This window comes from Larus michahellis, chromosome 6, assembly GCF_964199755.1.
Source record: "Larus michahellis chromosome 6, bLarMic1.1, whole genome shotgun sequence".
Lineage (NCBI taxonomy): Eukaryota > Metazoa > Chordata > Aves > Charadriiformes > Laridae > Larus > Larus michahellis.
Genome location: NC_133901.1, coordinates 8458830 through 8478237, shown reverse-complemented (window position 1 = coordinate 8478237; position 19408 = coordinate 8458830). Strand labels below are relative to the sequence as shown.

Below are 19408 nucleotides of genomic sequence, written 5' to 3'. Positions count from 1 at the left end.
AGCAATTTTCCCCAGACAAGAGCTGTCAGTGCATTAACTTCTGACACACTAATTTTCAAAATCAAACTTCTGGCTTGCAGGAAATTGCACTTCTGTCAGTTCTACAGCGTAGAGGCCCAGCAAGACCACCTCTCTCCACCTGACAGCTTTTTACTTATTCAGTTTGACCATTTAACTCTTCATCAGGCAACTGAAGAAAGTCAAAGTCGTGATGAGAGAGGTGCTTCGGGGCAGTTCATTTGTTTTAAGGCTTAGCCGACATGAAAACCAAACCTTTTAGCTGTGGAAAAATACTGTTATTTCCGTCGAACCAGGGGGATGTGTTTGCTTTGTGCCAGTGTCCCCCCAGTATCCCTGGGTGCGGGACCTGCGGGATGTGTGGCAGTGGGCGATGTGTCGCTGCCATGTTCTGCTGCAGAGGAATCAAAACGGCACTGTACTTTGGCCACTTTCCACCCAGCTCAAAGGTTAGATGAGGCTGGCGAGATATTAATGATTCTGCCAAAGTGTGCAGTGTCATTAAGCTAAGAAAACATCTATAGGTACTCTAAAGTGCTTGTTGCTTGAAGAGCATTGGTAATTACATAGATTGGAAAGATGTATGTTTGCTGCTTCTGCAACGGGGCCAGGCGAAATGCCCACGATTAATAATCTTGAGCAAAAGCTTTATCTCCATTGCTGCTGCAGAGCCTTTCGTTAAAGAAAGTGCTAAATACATGGGGTGTCAGTGTACGGATTCTCTTTTTGATGAATGATTCTCCTTTATTTGGGTATTCCTATTACGTGAATTCCTCTGTGTGATGGACCCCAGTGAGCTGGCAGCGCTTCCCAGTCGATTGGTAAGTGACTGGTTCGTATGGGATTTGGAAATGGCCAAAACAAGCTGAGAAAGTTGCGTTGTTCTAATGCTAATTGCATTGCAGGCAGGAGTAAATCTCCCTTTAATGTACTTGCATGTGATGCTGAAGCGTGCTATTCGTGCTGCTGCCTATGTAAGGCCAATGAGTGTATTTTAAGAGTATGTTTGGTATTGGGTATAGTAAGTAGCAAATGCTAAGGATTTCCAAAGAGAGAAGTAAGCCTTTATGCGAGTCAATATTTTCATCATCTCAAAATGTTGTTGGCGTAATCTTGAAATGTAAGGATTCCGTGGCCTGGAGCCCTGTGCCCCCTCCCCTCCTGCGCCTTCACTAATACTTTCAAATTCCCCCTTACACATAAGTGACTGGTTGGAATCGCAGTGGGCAGCAGAAACACGTATTTGACAGGATAATAATTGTGTACTTGTGCATCTGTTTCTTGCATATTGGGTGTGATAAATGCAAGGTAGTGGTTTTTAATTCTCTGAATTAACCTGTGCTGTGTAAAACCTGTTATTTTTGCTACGGACAGCCAGCAGTTACTGCGGTTGCGCTCTGCCTGGCAGTGGAGTAGGATGGGGCGCCTGTAACACCTGGCACTGTGGAAAATAATGCTCTATGTGGAGAGAGAAATTATAGGCAGAGGGTATTTAAAAACCGTGTGAAAAGTGTTTATTCAGTGCAACTCAAACCACATTGCAGGTCTGCTGAGGAGCACTCGAAAGCCAGGCTAGCTCCATCCCAGCGGCAATTGCCGGAGCTGCTGCTGACAAACCCTTTCAGGAACAAGTATTAAACTCACCAGGCCCTCGAACTCTCTCACAGGCACTTAGAAAAGGTAATAAAATAAATGTAGCAAGCAGAAAGCGATAGGGTTGAAGTCTAACCAGGCAGAGATTGCTGGAGGAGCCGGAATGGCAAGCAGTGATTTTGCTAAGGCCGGAGCAGCCCCTCCTGCCCCACCAGCATCGCCCCCAGGCAGCAGGCGGGCGAGTGGTGCTGGGGCTGTCATGAAGAAATCTCTGCCCTTTTCATGATCCTGCATCTGTAGGGCAGGACCGTCCTCGACCCCAAAGCTAATGGTCACAGTTGTTGCACAGGGACCTCGGGCATGTCTGCTGAATCTCCCTATTTAAATATTTTGAATAATACTCCAAATACCTCCAAAACCTTACTAAATGTATTTATATTAACAGCAGAATTGGCTTAGCAGTGATATGGACAGCAGGAATTGTTGTGATTTATTTCCTTATTTCTCTCCACCTGGATTTAAGGCGGTTTTGCATTAAGTGGCTGCTCGTTGGAAAATCAAGTGCAATGCTTGGTTATTTTTTTAAGTTTGTGTAGAAACTGGAAAGAAAGAACTGGGTTCTGGCTGCATTCAGGGCGTCATTGCTCCTAACTGCAAAAAAAAAAATCAGTAGAATTAACGTCAGTGGTGTAAAGCTGGCTCCCTGTCTCCTGCAGAGGCATGTGGGCTTGGAGCACCTGAGCCGAGCAATGCTCCTGCAATAACCTGGTGTGGTAAACAGCACCTAGAGAGAGATTTTCCAGGCAAAACCAGCCCATACTGCTTCACGGTGGGCTTTAAATAACTCCTCAGTATTGTTTCTGTAGCATCAACGTGAGTTGCTGAAGAGCGGAGGTGCTGCCTGAAGTTTTCTCGTGTGCTTACTGTCTGCACCCGAGCCCAGTCCTCTGCACCCTGCGCATTTCTGACCCTGCTGCATCTCCTCCCGGAGTGAAAACAGGCATCCTCTTCTCCGGCATAACTTTTGTTATTGCGAGACTCTCGGTGCCCATAGGACAGGGAGCAATAGGAGGGAGCGCAGGCGGGGCTGGAGGGGCAGCATCGCTGCGTGGGCAGGCAGAGCCCTGCCACGCAACTCCCTGTTTACCTGTTGCCCAAGCACGCAAAGCCCCATCTGGGTTTGCAAGGAATGCTTGAGATTTACTCTTGCATCTAAAGAAAGCAAAGGAGAGATAGAAAGCCAGAGTGAGCTTCCCTGCGCTGTGTGGTACAGTTTGTAAACGCTTCTGTGGGAAATAAACCAATATTTTGGCCAAGCTGCCTCTGAGAAGGTGAAATAAACTTTCTGAACTCCAAAACAATTTGCAGTCAGATGCTGTATGACTTCCCCTAGTGAAATGAAATGTTCACTTTCTTGTGTTAGGAGACTTCTGTATGGTAGCTATTTTAACAAATAAGTCGGCACACTCAGCCATGCAAATTACTGTACTTACAGCATGGCCAGGATGCGGAGGTGCAGCCTGAAGGAGGTTTACAGGGAACACCATTTCATATTTGGTGGGAAAAATGGACTTTTGTGATGATTTTCAAAGGGAAATCCCATTGTGAAGGTGTATAAAATTTCCAAGTTAAGTCATGAAAATTAGGCATAATCACCACTGGAAGAAAATCTGATTTCCCAGTTTCTCCCAATGACTCAGTACAGGTATTTATTTTTTAAAACAAGAAGCTATTTAAGGTAATCACATCATCTGATCAGGTCATTATTATTTTTTTTCCAAGGCTGGACACCTTGGACTGCGAGTTCCTGTAGCCAGGGGCCGTTCCCGCAGAGAGACATCCCCAGCCGAGCATCACAGCTGCAGGGCAGAATGACAGTGCTGAGGAGTGGCTTGGACTTCTCCAGCAGAGGCCTTTACTCTGTGCTGGCTGTTAAAACTTCAAATAATTCTGCTTTTGCCTGAGAATTTTCCTTAGCTATAAGTAAAAAAGATTTGAAAATATTTCTCCTGGCTTGCGTGCTGACTGGGATCTGCAATCGATCCTGCTTCTGTGAGCAAAGCACCGATGGCTTCAGTGGAAAACGAGTTTCCCTTTTGCAATTATCTGCAGTTGTTGCCTTAGACGTGAGGTGCTAGATAATAGCTCTTCTCTTCAAGGGTTTCCAGCTTTTTCAAGCACTTGTATCATTTTGCGGCGCTTTGTCTTTCCCTGTCGCGCCTGCGGAGTCATTTGTGTCACAGAAGTGGTAGATCTTATTTATATCACCACTCTGGGTTTCCTGCTCAGTGATCTATAGATCTCCTTTAAATGAGAAAATCGCGCTAAGGCCATTTATTTCAGCTCATCTGTGCTTTGTTAAAATGAAATCCGAGCATTTGGCTGCGCTGGAGGAAATAGTTGCAATTCAGAGGGGCTGGGGAGGAAAGGGGAGTGCCGGGCTGAGATTTAATCCCCTCTCCGTTGGTAGATGGCAACACTAAAAAAAGGAGAACTATATTAAAGTGCTTAATTCTTTATGCATACAAAAGCTGCTAGTATGTACGGTCCATAGGGAATTGCGATGCTTTTAGTGAGTTATTAAAAATTTAATCTAAACTTTTTATTTAATGTAATTCCTCTATTGAATTTATTAAAGAGGGACTTGGGGAAATACCAGAATTCTGTACCTGAGTCATGTGTGGCCATCCTCTTCTCTGTCTCCTTTGCCTGATAGGAGGTTGATGATAAACTCTTCTTAATAGTTAGAAAAAAATTAATCTGTGAATCCTTTCTCCTTACTGAATTCTCTGTGCTGTGCATTTGCATTAATACATAATATCCAATAGCTTAGCATATATATCCTGGCACAATCTAGCTGGCCTTTTCTTTCTTCTTCTGCTTTCTCATCTATTATTTCTCAGGTTGAAAATCATAAAGCCAGCTTCTGGCTGTGCCTTGCAAAGATGAAAGAGGCTTTTTCTTACGAGGAAGTTTCTCAGCTTGTTGCTTCTGTAGGCTGACCTGGGAGCTGTTGGGGGCAGCAGGGAAACATCCTGTAGCCTTGAAAAAACATCTCCGGGACCTTTTCCAGTTGTCTGATTCTGGGAAGGGCAAAATAGGTGAAAATCAGGGCATGCGCCTGCAGATCAGACCTCTGTACAGCCTTGTCCTCTCCCGCTTCTCTTGGCAGTTTTTTAAAACGTATCCTCAAGTGACCAAAATGGCTAGTATTTGCATACCTTAAGACTATTTAAATTGCACACAAAAGTTGCTCAGGAGCTTATCCAGTCCTTCTCCCTGTACAAAGGCTGGATGAACTGTACCTGTTTCCCAAGAAATGTCAGTCCAGGCTGTCCTTAAGACGTGTGGATAAGGGTTTCCCACATTTTACAGGTAGTACCGGCTGTCTCTGTATACCGTACTGCCATATACATATATCTTTTGCTTGCTGTTCCCCATCCCAGCCCTCTGCATGGCTCAGTCCGACATGGAGCGGAAAGCTGTGTTATCCTTAGGGAGCTGCTCTGCCGTTTCAGGATGGCTCTGAAGTTCCATCTGCCCTGGCACTTCGTCTGCTGTCCCTCCTGCCTTGTTATCTGTATGCTTTTGTACTCATTAAATGATGTGGACTTAGCATTAGCTGAAGGTTAATATCATTGAAATTGCTGATATTAATAATAGATGCTGGAGAGCTTCTGCAGCATCCAGAAACTCTTCTGAGGGCTTCAGCCTTTAGGAAGCCACGCGCTAACAAGGCTGGAGCTTGCAGCCGGTGTTGTCTGTAGAATATAGCACACTGCTTAAGGCATGCCTGTTAGTTACTCTTATTTTTTTTGTTTGGTCCAGTGCAAAACATAACTGGAATCAAGGCTGGAGCAGTTTGATGTCTGGATCCAACCAGGCAGATGTCGCTGCCTTGATCCCCAAGAGGCAGCACTTCATCCCAGAGACAGAGCCAATTTGCTTGACGTAGTAGTTGTAGCTTTATTAAAAGTTTTTTTGCTTGTTAAAGTAATGTATTTGGAGGAAAACTAGTAAACATGTAACATAGCACATGCCCGGCGGAGATACAACAGCTTCTGGTAAAATAAACTTTCCACAGTAGAAGTATCTCCGTGCCTTGGACATGCTCCTGCTGTTTCCAGGCTGGCGATAGGTATTCTTTGGAGTAATACCCGCTCCGGCAAAGCAAAGCGGTTCTCTGCTCCCCAAAGCAGCGCCCCGAGAGATTGGGGTAATTTATTTTGTAACTTTAAACTGTAATTGCTTTGCTGTGGCAGCAAAGCATTCTCATCGCCATCTCTTTTTCCTCCTATGGTTCAGATATTTGGTATCCCCCATTCCCGTTCTCCCTTGTTCCCTGAAAACCAAGCAGTCTTCAGGCCAGACCTAGGGTCTGCTCCCTAGATGGGGTGCGAATGCAAGCTCCAGCACAGCCCCCGCCACCCCGAACAACATCCTACAGCCCACGCGTGACATGCAGAAACATGGCCACAAGCAAGGACAAAGAAAATGCTAAATAATTGTATTTATTACGGAAAGCTTTCCTTTGCTCTCTCTGGGTTGGTGCATCAGTGGCTTGGAGCAAACGGCGACCCGTCAGGTGCCAAAGCCAACTTCTCTGGAACAGCCGAGGAGAGACCACGCAGCTTTCTCTGACCTCCAGCAGCAGCTCTTTGGGCCAAAAGATGTCTTGCCTACGCTCGGTATAGAACTGATTGAGCGGAGAACTGCAGCCAGCCCGGGGCAAGGTGCAGGGGCACGCAGAGGCCATGCAGGTGTGCAGGATGCAGGGATGCTCCTTGGCGTGGAGCTGACACTGAAGGGGTGACCACGATCCCTCGGTTTATGAACCTGCCTGGCTGTTGCTCTACTTTCAAGTTAAAATGCCATTTGTTATCCTTCTGCTCTGGGCTCGCAGCTCCCGGCGGAGGTGATGGAGGGAGAAGCCATGCAGCAGAAAGCAAACACCGTCTCTGAGCGCCTTCTTTCTGTGAGCACCTTTTCCCCAGCTCCTTTTGCACTGATAGTTTGGTGAAACCCAAAAAATATAAACTGTAGTTTCTCTGTAGAGGGAGTCTGAGGCCCAAACCCAGCTTCTGCTTCATGGCGTATGGAGAGGTTGTGCCAATACCTCGTTGCTGGGGACTTCCTGGAGCTTGGCAAAAACATCACTGAGCTTGTTTGCAGGGTTTAGGCTTAGTCCTGCAGCCACCTCAGCCTGCCCCGTCGGGCATAAGGGTGAATTTAATGTCCTTGACGTTACATGCCAGAAGTCAAACACAACATTAAATGCACAGGGCACAGGCTGGGGTGAGTGCTCCGATTCCCCTGGCCAGCTGCGAAGGCTGAAATCGGGCCAAGGCAGGGTTTTTATTTGCAGCGCTGCTCTCTCTTCTTTCTTATATTTGACTTCTCGTTTGTCTTCACGAGCGTTGAAGTACTAAAGCCTCGTTTCGCTGCTTCATTAGCGTTTCTTCTGTTTAAACTTGAAAATTATATCGGAATAGCGCATGGAGCCTGAACGCATTGTGTGTGCGTTGGTCCTGCCGGAAAAGGGGCTCGGAGAGCGGAATGCTGTTTCGGATGAATGTGGTGCTTAGAGAAGCTCCAAAGACAGCCCCCGTCTTGAGAACAAACGGTAATTCTCTGCATTTTGGCCTCAGGAACAAGGAGCCACTGTGTGCAAACATGGCCCTGACGTGCTGCTCCCAGGTATTTTGAGCACTCCCAGGGATTTTCACAGTTGAGGTGCTGGAAAGCTGCCAGCAGTGCCTTTGCTGGGCTGGGATGTCCAGGTGGCGACGGCGTGACTTTGGGTGAGGTGGCCCTGGGATGTGCCCTCAGCACCCACCCAGCAGAGCCCGGGCAGGATGGGCACCGGGCTGCTACGCATCTGCTGGGCTGAGGGACTGGACGGTGTCACTTGCGTCCCCTTGGCAAGGCGATGGCCCTGCTCGTTTTGGCGCTGGCTGGGTGGAGAGTGGGAGGACCGGTGTGGTGCTGTAATTGCAATTAGCGCCAAGGGAGAAGATGAGGCGAATGGTGAGGCTGGTGTGGCCGAGTGCTGCTGGAGCAGCCTTGGAGGCGGTTCCCACCATGTTAAGCCGTGTTTGAATATTGATTGATTATTGATTGTTCCCTTTGTTGTCCTATGGCTTCATCCCAAGATAAAACACGGCGCGTTGCACCTTACCCTTTCTACTCATCCCAATTAATCCTCCAGGAGCAAGCGCTGCCTTTGCTAGGCTCTTCTGCCATCTGTGACTCAGTCGTCATTCACCTCAAACGTTCAATTTTGATACAAAGATGGTGTAAGTAAAAAAAAAAAAAAAGCCAACCTATAATAAACCCTTTACATGCCTGCCTATCAATATTGGTCTGATTCCAGCAGACACCTTAAAATGAATCACCCGTGATCTTTATTCCGTTTAAAGACTTGCAGAAAACAATACACCATATTATTAGTAGGAGCTGAAGGCTGCCAGAGCAAGTCTGCTCGGAGGAAAAGAGTGTGCCTGAGGCAGAACAGGAGAGGGGGAAAATCTGATTTCAGAGACAAGAGTCATTCTCTTATATGGTGCGGCTCTGCCACCAGGCAGCAGCCCCGCGTGGCTCCTTCGCTCCATGACTAATAAGGCTCAGCTGGGATCCACCCTTGCTTATCCTGTTATTTTTAGCTTTTTCCAGCCTCATGCTTAGTGTGCCTGCCCTGCCGAGGGATGTAACTCCATGCCTTCTTTTAAATACTGGTTTTGCGACCTGGCAGTCTCCTGTGGAGGGCTGTGGTGTCAGGACCGGGCAGGGATGAGGTTTCTTATCGCTGATGGTATTGTTTTTGGAGCTTGTAACTGATACCCATTGCAAAATGTGCCGTGTCCATTAGTTGTAATTAGCTTTCCAACCTTACAGGCTGCTACAGCACAAGAGGATTATTATTTTCTTCTTTCTCAAGTGACAGTGAGGTTGTGAGTCAAACTCAGAAAATCAGATTTACGTCCATTTTCTTAAAGGCTGACAATGTAAAATAGACCTAAAACAAGAGCCAGGTTTTGCACGCATGGACCCAGGTTTGTTCCCACACAGTAATCGCACCCTTCCAAAAACCCCTGATCCCAACAGTGTAGGAGTCTGAACCTCTCTGAAGGCTTATTGATTTTTGGGGAGTTGTGCGCATAGTATAAATGGACCCGAAAAAAGGGGTGTATTTCTTCCAGGCTGTGTCAGTGAGCTTGGAGTTAGGGACATCAGACTTCAGAGCTGTGTGAAGAATCCCCTTCTGTCTATTTTTATCCTGACCATGACTCAGAGGGAGGTTTGTCTCTGTAAACTCATGCTTTTATTGAGGAAGCATTTAAAGGACACTGCTGTTACCTGTTTGTATTAGTATCTTATGGTATTTGGCTGTCTGGAAAAGAAACTTAATTTCAGAGTGAGTTTGTAGTATGGTTTATTTACTTCTTCAGCCTGCGAGTCCCCGTTCTGTGCTTTTACCATCCATTTTGCAATTAAAATAAAGTTGCAAAATAAAGCCAGCCCAGAAATAAGCCCTCTCAGCTGCTCCCTGCTGGAGAGCACGAGGGGAATGGAAAGGGATAGACGGGCTCAAGGCGACCGGCGGAGGGATAATCCCATCCCCACCCACAGATGTTGCCCTCTGACTCCCATGGGGTCAGTGGCTTAATTTATGATTGATAACTCGGCGCCTAATTTTTGTTGTCGGATGAACATTGGTGCAGCCTGTTGGTAAGTGCCAGGCTAAAGGCAAATGAATCGCCCATATTGAAATGCAGGTTATAGTGCTGTCTGCCTGCATGGCCGGGCTGGAGTTTCTGGGACTTTGCCACAATTAAAAGGGCTTAATATTTCATCCAGAAATTGCTTTTGGCCCCAGACCAGTAACTTAATGGTTGCTAAGTGTTGAGCATGGGACGTGGGATTTCTGTACCTGCTTCCAGCTCATCAACGTTTCTGTGTAACTCCTGCTGTCCCCAGTCTGACGAAGCTGAAGGCCACCCTGTCCTTCAACCTTTCAGGGAAAATTTCTCTCTACCCCCTCTTCTCATGCCACTTTTTTCCCCTTTTCTCTCTTCATTGTTGGAAAATACATTAATTTCTCTCCCTGCCTTCTTGTTAAAATGCAAGGCTGCGTAATGGGGGGCCAATGCAAATATAAAAGAAATGTATATTTGAAAAATGAAAATGAAAAAAAAAAAAAAATCAGTGGTGGAGGAGGGATAGGAAAGCCTGCCTGCAAGCTGCACACAGCAAGCCCGAGCGGGCTGCATGGTAAGGGGAATTTGAAAACACGAAACTGGGTTATTAGCTCCGTTAAAAACTTCTACCAAATTTGTTATCCAAGAGATCTGACAAAGACGTTACTCAGAGCTCATGCATCAGAAGAAACAGCTTTAATGATTTTGAGTTATTATCTATCAATATTTATAGGGCTGCAGATTTGGGAATCTTTTATGTAAGATCTCAGGTGTTTTGGGGGAGCTGCTGGGTGCCTCCCGCTGGTGCCAGCATCCCCTCACCCAGGCACAGCTCGCAGCAGAAAATGGGCTTTTGAGATGAAATCGGGGGGGTCTCGCCTTTATTTCAGCCGGCGGCGTGGCCGTGCCGGGTGCGGATGCCCCGGCTGCCGGTGCCTGGCTGCTCCTGGCGAAGGCAGGAGAATGAGGTCGGGCACAGCTGGTCCGGGCAGCGCTGGCGGGGACACGTCTTGGTCCATCGGCCATCTGGGGATGCTGCTGGGGGTCAGCTAGCCCTGGGGCTCGTTTGCACGGCGGCTGTGGGGAGAACTGGTGGGCGAGGTTTGATTTTTGGTTGGGTAGAGGCGATGTAAAAATAATAGGCTGTGACAGAGTGTCGCATGGTTGGTGCCAGCTAACCCAGCCCCTCTGCTTTCACTGAACGTCGGGTCTCCTGCACGGCACCGTCTGCGTGCACAGGCTAAAAATGCTGAAAATTGTCTGTAGCTGATGGGATTTGCTACAAATCCCCTCCCAAATGGGCCAGAAGTAGCATTGCAGAGCGAGGTGGGCTGCATCATTTTAATTTATTGATGCTAGTACAAAAACTTAGAGGTTCACCCTGTCCTGCTGAAAAGCTCACGTTCTCCATAGCATTTTGCATACTGTCGATATTACATTTCCCAAAGAGCGGCTTATTCTTAAGAATATAAACAAAATTGCAAGGAGGCAGCTGTAGCTTTTCGGTTGCTTTCTCCCCAGGCTCCTTAGGAGCTGGTAGATGCCATTCATTAGCAGGACATACTTGGTGGGCTTTCATGCCTGCTCATCATCAGACCCCGTGTAAATTCTGTATTAAGCAAGTGTGATCCAGCTTATAAATTGTATAATTGAAAAGTAAGCCTGTGCAACAGTACCAGCGAGTCTTTCTAGATGGTTTTCATGGAAAACTCTGGTTGTTTACCATATGTTTTACCACTTTTGTATCACCAGAAAGTAGTAAGTACTTGGGTGACTTAAATTATTCACTCCAATTCCCTGTAAAGTGCTTGACATCCTGTGCATCAGAGGTACCAGAATGTGAAATTACTGTCACCTTCTGTTCCATGTTTTGAGGGAAGAGAAAATCATGGTTCGATTATGTAATGGCAAGGATGTGGAGAAAAGTGATGGTTTTAGATGAAAAATGGAGCATGAGGCTGTTAAAAGTGCAAGATGTGCACTTCTGCAGCAAAATAAAAGTTCAGAGGGTATCTTCCTGGTACTCCTTTATTCCCTGGTCACATACAAGTTCCAAACTAATAGTAACTCACTATAGAGTGGGGTTTTTCCCCTGCATTTCCCTGATAAAGTCATATTTGGTCCTCAAAGGAACAAGAAGAGTTTTATTCCAACATTTCAGCACACAAGTTTTTATCCTAAAAATTGAACAGTTGGTACCCGCGTGTTTCAGGAGGGGTTTGTGACGCTGCTGTCTGTAAAGGGCTCCAGAAACCTCTGTGGAAGTAACAGGAGCGCAGAGGAGGGAAGGGCACTGTTTGGATTCTTAAACTGTCGGAGGTTTATCCCCTTGTAGAGAAGAGTTACGCATCCAAAATGATGGAAAACACCTCAGCATTATCCTCCTTAAATAAAAAAGTAATAGTCTAAAGCATTGTATATGTATGTAATCCAAACAAATATTCCCCTTTCCAAGCAGATGTCTAGTATTAACTGATTAAAAAAGTAATCTTTTTCTTTTTTTCCTTGCTAGATTTAAACCCTGGAAAAGCTTTAGCTTGGCTTAAAGAGGAGCTAAATCCATCACTCCTAGTAAATCATCAGCAAATAAAGCTGAAATCCCGTGATGCCGTATATAATTCCTGGTTCCCTGCAAGCTTGCTGTGCTTGGGCAAGCCCATGGGCTCGGGGTCAGCAGGAGCATCCCTGAGAGGCCGGTGGGGGTCGCTCGGGGCGGGCTCCCTGCCTCTCCCTCCGCTGTGCCCAAGTGATGCGGTGTTCATCTTCTACCTCATTTCTGCCTGGTACATGACCCAGCTGTATGTTTATTTTGAGATCTGACGGAAAAGCATATTAATTGATCCAGCTATATGTTTGGTTTGCAATTTGAAGAAAAAAAACTTATTAATTTAGACTAGCTTTTTGTATCAACCAAATGGGCTGGCCAATACCAGCCTGAAAAATAAACTTTCCCAGCTTCACCTGCCAAGGTCCCTCGAGGAATGACTGTGGTCAGGAAATCGTTTCTGGTGTTTTCATTGGAGACAAGGAAACCCAACGCTAGCCTCCCTTGTTGAAGGAACGCTGCCTTTCCCCTTGCATAGTTTTTGGGCTAAAGGGCTCTGTGAGTCCTTGCAGCTGGTGGGGTTCAGGCACACAGCGCCGGACACGTGTGTGTAAAAATAAATGTGTGAGACAGTGAGAAATGACAAACACATCAGGAAAAGGGCTGTCTGTGGCTTTCATGTGAGTAATACGTCCGGGCTCCTTCCCTTCCCTCCCGCGGCGGTGAGAACGCGCTCCGCTCGGCTGCCCTCTGCTCCCAGGCGGTGTGAACAGGGGGGTTTGGCTTTATTGTGCAGCTTTATTTTTTTTAAGGAGTGTTTTCCCCGAGTAGGAATGATGATGGGAGAGTTGATGACCTCGGCTGATATCCCCTTCTCCCCTGTTAATGATTGCCTTGGGCCTGGGGCAGAGATGCGGCAGCCAGGGAAAGCACTGAGGGCTGCGATGGGGCAGCAGGGCCAGCCTGCCTGCAGGAGCGGCGCTGCCTGCGTTTGACACCTGCTGCTGCGAATACGGCTGGTATATATATTTTATATATATTTTCCCCCAGAACTGGGGATACCAGGTGTTTTCTCCTTCTGTAGATGGGTAATTAATGAAATCCTGTTGTTTCTCTACAAGAATTTGAGAGTGTCTGGTAAAGCTGTGTCTTCTTTCTCTGCGGAGCAGCTGCCCCAGCGGTGTGTCTGCAGGGACTAAGTGGAGGGATGCTGCTGCCTGCGCCATGGGATTGAATTTCTTGTGTCCTCACCGTTAAAGCCCTGCAAGCGTGCAGGGCATCAGGCCTGGTCTGTTCCTGGTGGCCCGCCTTAACCACAGCACAGGTCCAGGCTGGGGCGCTGCTCAGCCAAGGTTGACCCTGCCTCTAAGCAGCATCTTCCCAGACCCTCTGGAGGAGACCTGGAAGCGGGGGCTTGAAGGGAAGTGTTTCGTGCGGGTGTCCCCGGCTTGGTATCAGACCCCCTGGAGACGTTCTCCGGGGCTTTCTGAACTACACATTTCTAGTTTGGAGCTGGTTTGGGGGAAAGCTTCAGGAAAACTTGTCTAGATCATCACATAAGTGGTATCAGATGCCCTAAGGAGGCAGTGCAGGTACCCCCCCAGGTCTCTCTTCCCAGCCGAGAGGGGCTGTTGGGGGTCATCAGGGCTTTCCTGGGGCTTCCTGCTGGGTTGTGCCTCCGTGGTGAGCAGCAGCGCTTGCTCACTGCCTTCATCCAGAAGCATCGTTTCCCATTGACCCACCTGGAGGACTGCCAGAAGCCTTTCATTCAATTTAATTACTCATTGCTTTAATTATTACCTGCCTGCCTGCCTCGTTTCTGAACGGGTAATCGCAAACGGATGCAGAACAGAGGAGCACATCCAGAGGTTGAGAGCAATGCCTGGCCCTTTCCGGCTGCATCGCAGGCTCGTGCGGGGCTCCCTGCCCTGGAGGGAAGAGACTTGCTGCAAACGGGTGGCTTTTCTGCAGCGGGTGACATGCTGAGCCGAATTTTGCAAAAGGAATAAGCTGTTAAATAGACTGGGGGGGGGGCTTGCCCCGTGCCACACCAGGCCTGGGTGCCGGGAGGTTGGTGCAGTTCCCACTGGGAATCTGCTGCGTGCGGAGCAGCTCTGAGTCACTGCCGTTATAGATAGACCCGCACGTGGGAAGTGGGGGGTAATTTCAGGAGTTTTCCTTGTGATGCACATAATAAATGGCATTAGAGATTACGTAATATGTGGGGCTGCTTTCAGCTTGCCGCAGATAATTTTCCAAAGATTTATGCGGTATCTTGAAAAGTGGGGATTCTTTATTTTGATGTTTGGAAATAGCTGCCTAGTTGAATGGGACTCTTTGCAGATCCAGTAAAAAACAGGCATGACTTCATCTTCTCTTAAAAACTTATGCAGAAGATATTATTTTTTTCTTTTTAAATGAAAGCTCTATTTTTTTTTCAAAGCTCTTACTCCTGCAGGAGAGAAGGCATTGAGGAGGAGGGTTGGAGCTGAGGCGGGTCTGGGGGTTTCTCTCCAGCTGCACGGGGACTCGCCATCCACCCACAGAGGCTCTGGCCTGTTTGTGGGGGTGAGAAGCTGGGAAAGCTGGGGCAAAGCGATGATCCCACAAAGGCCTTTTTTTTTCCAGAGGCACATCTGGTGCGGGGAATCAAATCTGGGACGCTCTGTGAGCAAGTGTTTCTGGGTTTCACAGTCATGTGCATTTCTGAATGTAGCCACAGCTGGCTGTGACTAGGAGCAGAATAAAGCCCTATTTGATGAACGAAGGAAGGCAAGGCGTGGAGTTTCTTTTAGTTGCGAGCCAAAGTGCTATCGCCTGCCCGGGTAAGAGGCAGTGCATGGTGCGAGCTCAACCCATGGCACTGCCGTCGCTCTCTGGGTGCTTTGGTGCCCCTCGGATGGTCCATGTCCAGCCAAAAATAGGGACTGAACATGCGACTTGCTGTGGCCCAGACCCCAAACTCTTGCGAATGAGGCTGTTGGGGTACGTGTTACCCCCTGGAAAATGAGTGGCAAAGTCAAACTGAGCTGACTTGAGCTAACTGAGAACCCAGCACTCAGCAGGTTGCAAATGCAGAGAATTATAAACTATGCACTTGTCCCGCCATTCTTTCCAGTCTCTCCTTTTAAAATAGAAAGCAAAATTAGGGTTCAGTTCCTTCTATTCTGTTGCCTCGAGCCTGAGCTTGCAAGCAGGGAAGAAAGTTTGATAATCTCACAATGCTATTTTGGGGTAGTACAGGAGTATTCTGCAAATGGCAGTGAATTCCTGCTGGGTGTGTAATGATGGGGGTGCTGGAGAGGGGCTTCCCAGCCCTGGGACACAGAGACTTCACTGTCCCCAGGTTGCAAGTGCCAGCTCAGCCCACCAAACCATCATCCTGCAGAAAGGCTCTGCAGAAAGGCTCTGCAGAGCCAGCGCTGGATGTTTGCCTCATCTTCACTGGCCTTTTCTTTGGAGAAATTTGGTTAGAGAAGGGTTAGAGTGGTGGGAGAAGGGTGCTGGGGCAAGCGCAAGCATTGCCTCCATCCATCCCTCTGCCCAAAACCAGGTCGCATCCGAGGTTGGAGGCCAGGCCAAGCGGGTGCTATGGCAGAGGGCTCCGCGTTCCCCTTCACTGCAGGGTGGAGGTATAATTAGCTGGAAATGTAGGGCAGAGCCTTTTCCAGTAAAGATTGCGCTATGTTTCTGCGGCAGAGAGTAAAAGAAAGGTGTCTTTCAGATCTTATTTCGCAGCTCGGGGTCTCGCAGCGTCTCGGGGAGTCGATGCATCCCAGGCTGCGGTCCTTGGAGCCGCGGTCCATCGCCACGCCGGGGCCGGTTCAGCTGCGGAGCGACCCCGTTCCGGCAGATGGAGCCGAGGGGGGTGGGGGGGGGGGTTGGAACTGGGGGGGCTGGAACTGCGGCTGCCGCAGCATCGCCCCGGGGCCGGAGGGGGAGGAACTTCCCAGCCATAGCGCAGTGTCTAGGGGCGGTTATTTGGGTTTTTCCCCCCCCCCGCTTCCCCGCGGAGGAGCGTGGCTGGCACCAGCCCCGCGCGGAGCCCCCCCGCTCTTTGTGCCGCCGCCGGCGGAGGCGGGACCGGGCTCTCCCCCTCCCCGAGCTCCGCCGGAGCCGCCGCTGCGCAGGCGGAGCAGCGCGGCAGCATCCATCTTACCGGCGGGCGGCTGGCCCGGGCTCCCATCCTCTTCCTCCTCCTTCTTCCCATCCTCCTCCTTCTTCTCCCCATCCTCCTCCTCCTCCTCCTCCCCCGCCGGGGCCGGAGACCCCGCGGGGCGGCTGGGCGGTAGCGGCGGATGATGCACGGAGATGGTACACCAGGAAAACTGCTCCTACCAGGTAAGGGGCGAGCGCGGCCTGGCCCCCACGATCCGAGCTTGGCCCCCCGATCCCAGCCGCCCCCCACGCCCGAGCCGAGCCGCTCCGCCGGCCTCCGCCCCGCCGCCGGCCCCGGGGTGTCGGGGGATGCGGGCAGCCCGGGTCCGCCTTTTCGGGTTTACACCGTGGGCTCCTGCCGCCGGGGCATCCCGAGGCTCTCAGGGCAGCGGGCTGGTAGCGGCCGCGGCGGGGAGAAGCCGTCTGTTTGCCCGAGGGGCTTTTGTGGTCGCCATGTGAGGCTGGCAGGCGCAGCGGGCGCCGGGGATGCGCTCGCCCGGCGGAGGGCGGGTTGGTCAGGCAGCTGCCTGCGCCCCTGCCTGCGCCCCTGCCTCCTGCCTGCCTGCCCTGATGAAACTGCTCCGTGTAAGTAAGCGAGCTGCGGGTTTGCGGTTCTGGAGCTGCCGTAGGAGAGCGATGGGAATTTTAGAATAAATAGCGTATTTCTCAGTGCTTTCTCTATTTATGTAAGAATGAGAGCTGACCTGCAAGATAATTCTTTTCAGATGCAGTCTCGTCGTGGTTTATGCTGTTCCGCGAAATAATCCATGCAAGAGCTGCGTGGATTGCATGGAATCCATGCAAGAATCATCCAAGGCCAGGCTGGATGGGGCTTGGAGCAACCTGGTCTAGTGGGAGGTGTCCCTGCCCATGGCAGGGGGTTGGAACTGTGTGGTCTTTAAGGTCCCTTCCAACCCAAACTATTCTATGATTCTAACTGGTGATGGGTTTTGGGGTTAGCATTTCCTTCTCTGAGCATCCATAACAGCCCCCCCCCGTCCCCTGGGGGGGCCCTGGGGCCTGGCAGCAGCGCTGGGGGAGGCAGCATCAATAACAGCGTTTGCGTCAGGATTATTTTGGTGGGGCAAGTCAGAGCTTGGGGTGGGCTGTTATTGTGGCTTCATTTCCCTGTAAAGAGGGGTGGGTGCTGTTGGGTGCACCTGCACAGAAAATGGCATGTTTAGGGCTCGATGGTACGGGCAGATTATCAAATGCACAAACGCCTGTCCATCTGCTACGGCGATGCTGAGAAATGCGTTTGCGTACGTGCGGAGGAGTGTGTTTTGCAAAACAGCCAATAGGCATTCCCAGCGGCAGTGCTGGACCCTCGGGAGACGGGGCTTTGCCCAGGACAGTGGCATATCCTCAATTTCTCCACCACCGCATTTGATTTAAACTTCAGTCTGTGTTTTAAGACAAAATGTCTCATATTGCAAAATACATCGTGAAGGGAAAAGATACAAAAGCGTATGTATGTACAGAGAGAGAAGAGTTGAAGAGATTTTTCACTGAATGTTTTCAATCCAGCAAATGCTTCTGGAAATGAATTTCCATTTTTAGCTTCTTTGCAAAAAAAAAATCCTGGGTTTTTTTTTTTTCAGCCTCCCTTTTGAGGGGATCTGATTTTTCTGCAGCTTGGAGCCTGTTGCTGTCTAGTGCATTAATAAATGGTGCCATTGTTTCTGCGCAGCGGATGTTTTCCCGGCATACTTGTAGGAACGCAAGGGTTAAAGGTTGCGCATTGTTTCCTGGGTGGAAGCGGGTCCTGCCATGGTGGTGGGCGAGCGATGCCGAGCCGAGCCGATGCCGAGCTGCGGCGCAGGCCTGGCCAGCATCCCTGCATGTTAATGCGCTGGGCTCGCTGCGATGGCAGTGCTGCTGCCGCCTTTTATCTGCTTTAATCTACTTGCTTGTTTATGAATTGGTTCCTCTCCTCCAAACCAATAAATATTAGAGTGAAAACAGCCAGAAAGCATGCAAATCGTAGAAAAAAAAAAAGTCTAGAGAAACGGTCTTTTCAAATGAAATCTGTTTCAAAACCTTCCTACGACACTGCAAAGATTAGGAGCAGCCCCAGCCCCCTCCCAAACCCATTAACCTAAAGGCCAAGTTTTAATCCTTTTGTGGACGGCAATCCCGGGTTTCGGATCCGACTGGAAGCCAGCAATGATAGGATTTTGATGGCTGCTCGGAGTGCCCCAGGGGAGGAGGGTGGCAGCATGTAACTCTGCTCGCCTCCCTCTTCTCGCCCCTTTTTTTGAAGCTGCTAAATAAACTAAAAATAAACCAAATAGAGGAACAAGCCAACGCAGGGGGAAAACTTGAAAATGTGTTTGTTTTGGAGAAATTCAGCAGAAAAACTCTGATATGACCACGTCACGGCTGGCACATGAGCTCCGCGGCAGGGAGGGTGCTGGGGGCAGGGCACAGCGCAGGTGGGTGCTGAGGAAGAGGAGGGTATTCCTGTTGCATGCTGTGCCTTGCCTCCGAAGTCCTGTTTCATACCATAAATGAGCTGGCACTGCTGCTCTCTGAAATTGAGGTGGCCCTAGGTCCTCCTGGGGTTTTGAATGTGGCTAAGTCAGGTCCGTCGTTTGAATTTAAGCCGGGTCCTCCATGGTCAGGACGTCCCAGCGTCTGACATCTTTCCCATGACCACATCCTGGAGGCTGCAGCCACTCTTCCCGCTGTGTATTTTTCTCTTAGTTATTTCTCTTTTCCTGTTTCATACCGATTTCTTTTCCTATGCCAAACGTTTTGTTTAGGGCTCCATATTGCTCCTACAGTTTTACAAGAGCAATGTCGGCTCTTGCACAGTGGGTCTACGTTTTGTGAGGTCCCGAGCTCCTGCAGTATAAAAGGCCAGCGTGCAAATCCGGGCCTTAGCATGGAAATAAAGGTTTTATTCTAGTGTGTGTATTAGCAGTGCTTTACTGGCCTGCAGCCTTAGCTAATGTTTCAGTTCACTTTGTAAATGTGTATTTCCAGCATTGCCTGGTAGGTCCACCTTTGCATGGAGCAAAACAGGACTCTTCAGGGTGTTACCGCCTTCGTCTGTGTGTCTTTGCCACCGCTGTACGAGTGGGTAATATGTCTGGATTTACATCGTCTCCTTGGGTTGATTTCTAATGCGTCTCTAAAAGTGGAAAAACCCCTCGGCACCCGTAGCCCCAGCCTAAGGCAGGAGACTCCAAACAGGCAGTTGCCCGTGGGAACCGGTTTTGGCTCCGTGCGCTGGCATCAGTCACGGTCTGAGCTATCTGCTGGCGGGAGGGTCTCTCGGGAGATGTTACCAGGCTTTACACAGGCAAAGAAAATTAAAAAAAAAAAAAAAAAATCTGATGTGAAAAATGAGATTTTTATTTGCTGAGAAATAATTTCTTTGGCGGGTTGGGGT

At 49.2% G+C, this 19408-nt stretch overlaps 1 protein-coding gene across 2 annotated transcripts in view; it reads left to right on the top strand.

Moving 5' to 3' along the window:
- SCHIP1 (schwannomin interacting protein 1) overlaps positions 1-19408 on the top strand; it is a 183183-nt gene that overhangs the window by 147402 nt on the left and 16373 nt on the right. The window contains exon 1 of one of the 2 annotated variants that reach the window (XM_074590521.1): positions 15789-16194. The exons of the other annotated variant lie outside the window; for it this stretch is intronic. Coding sequence (XP_074446622.1) covers positions 16165-16194 — 30 coding nt within the window. The 5' untranslated portion in view covers positions 15789-16164. Of the gene's footprint in view, positions 1-15788; positions 16195-19408 lie in introns of those variants that run through there. 2 annotated transcript variants of the gene reach the window in all.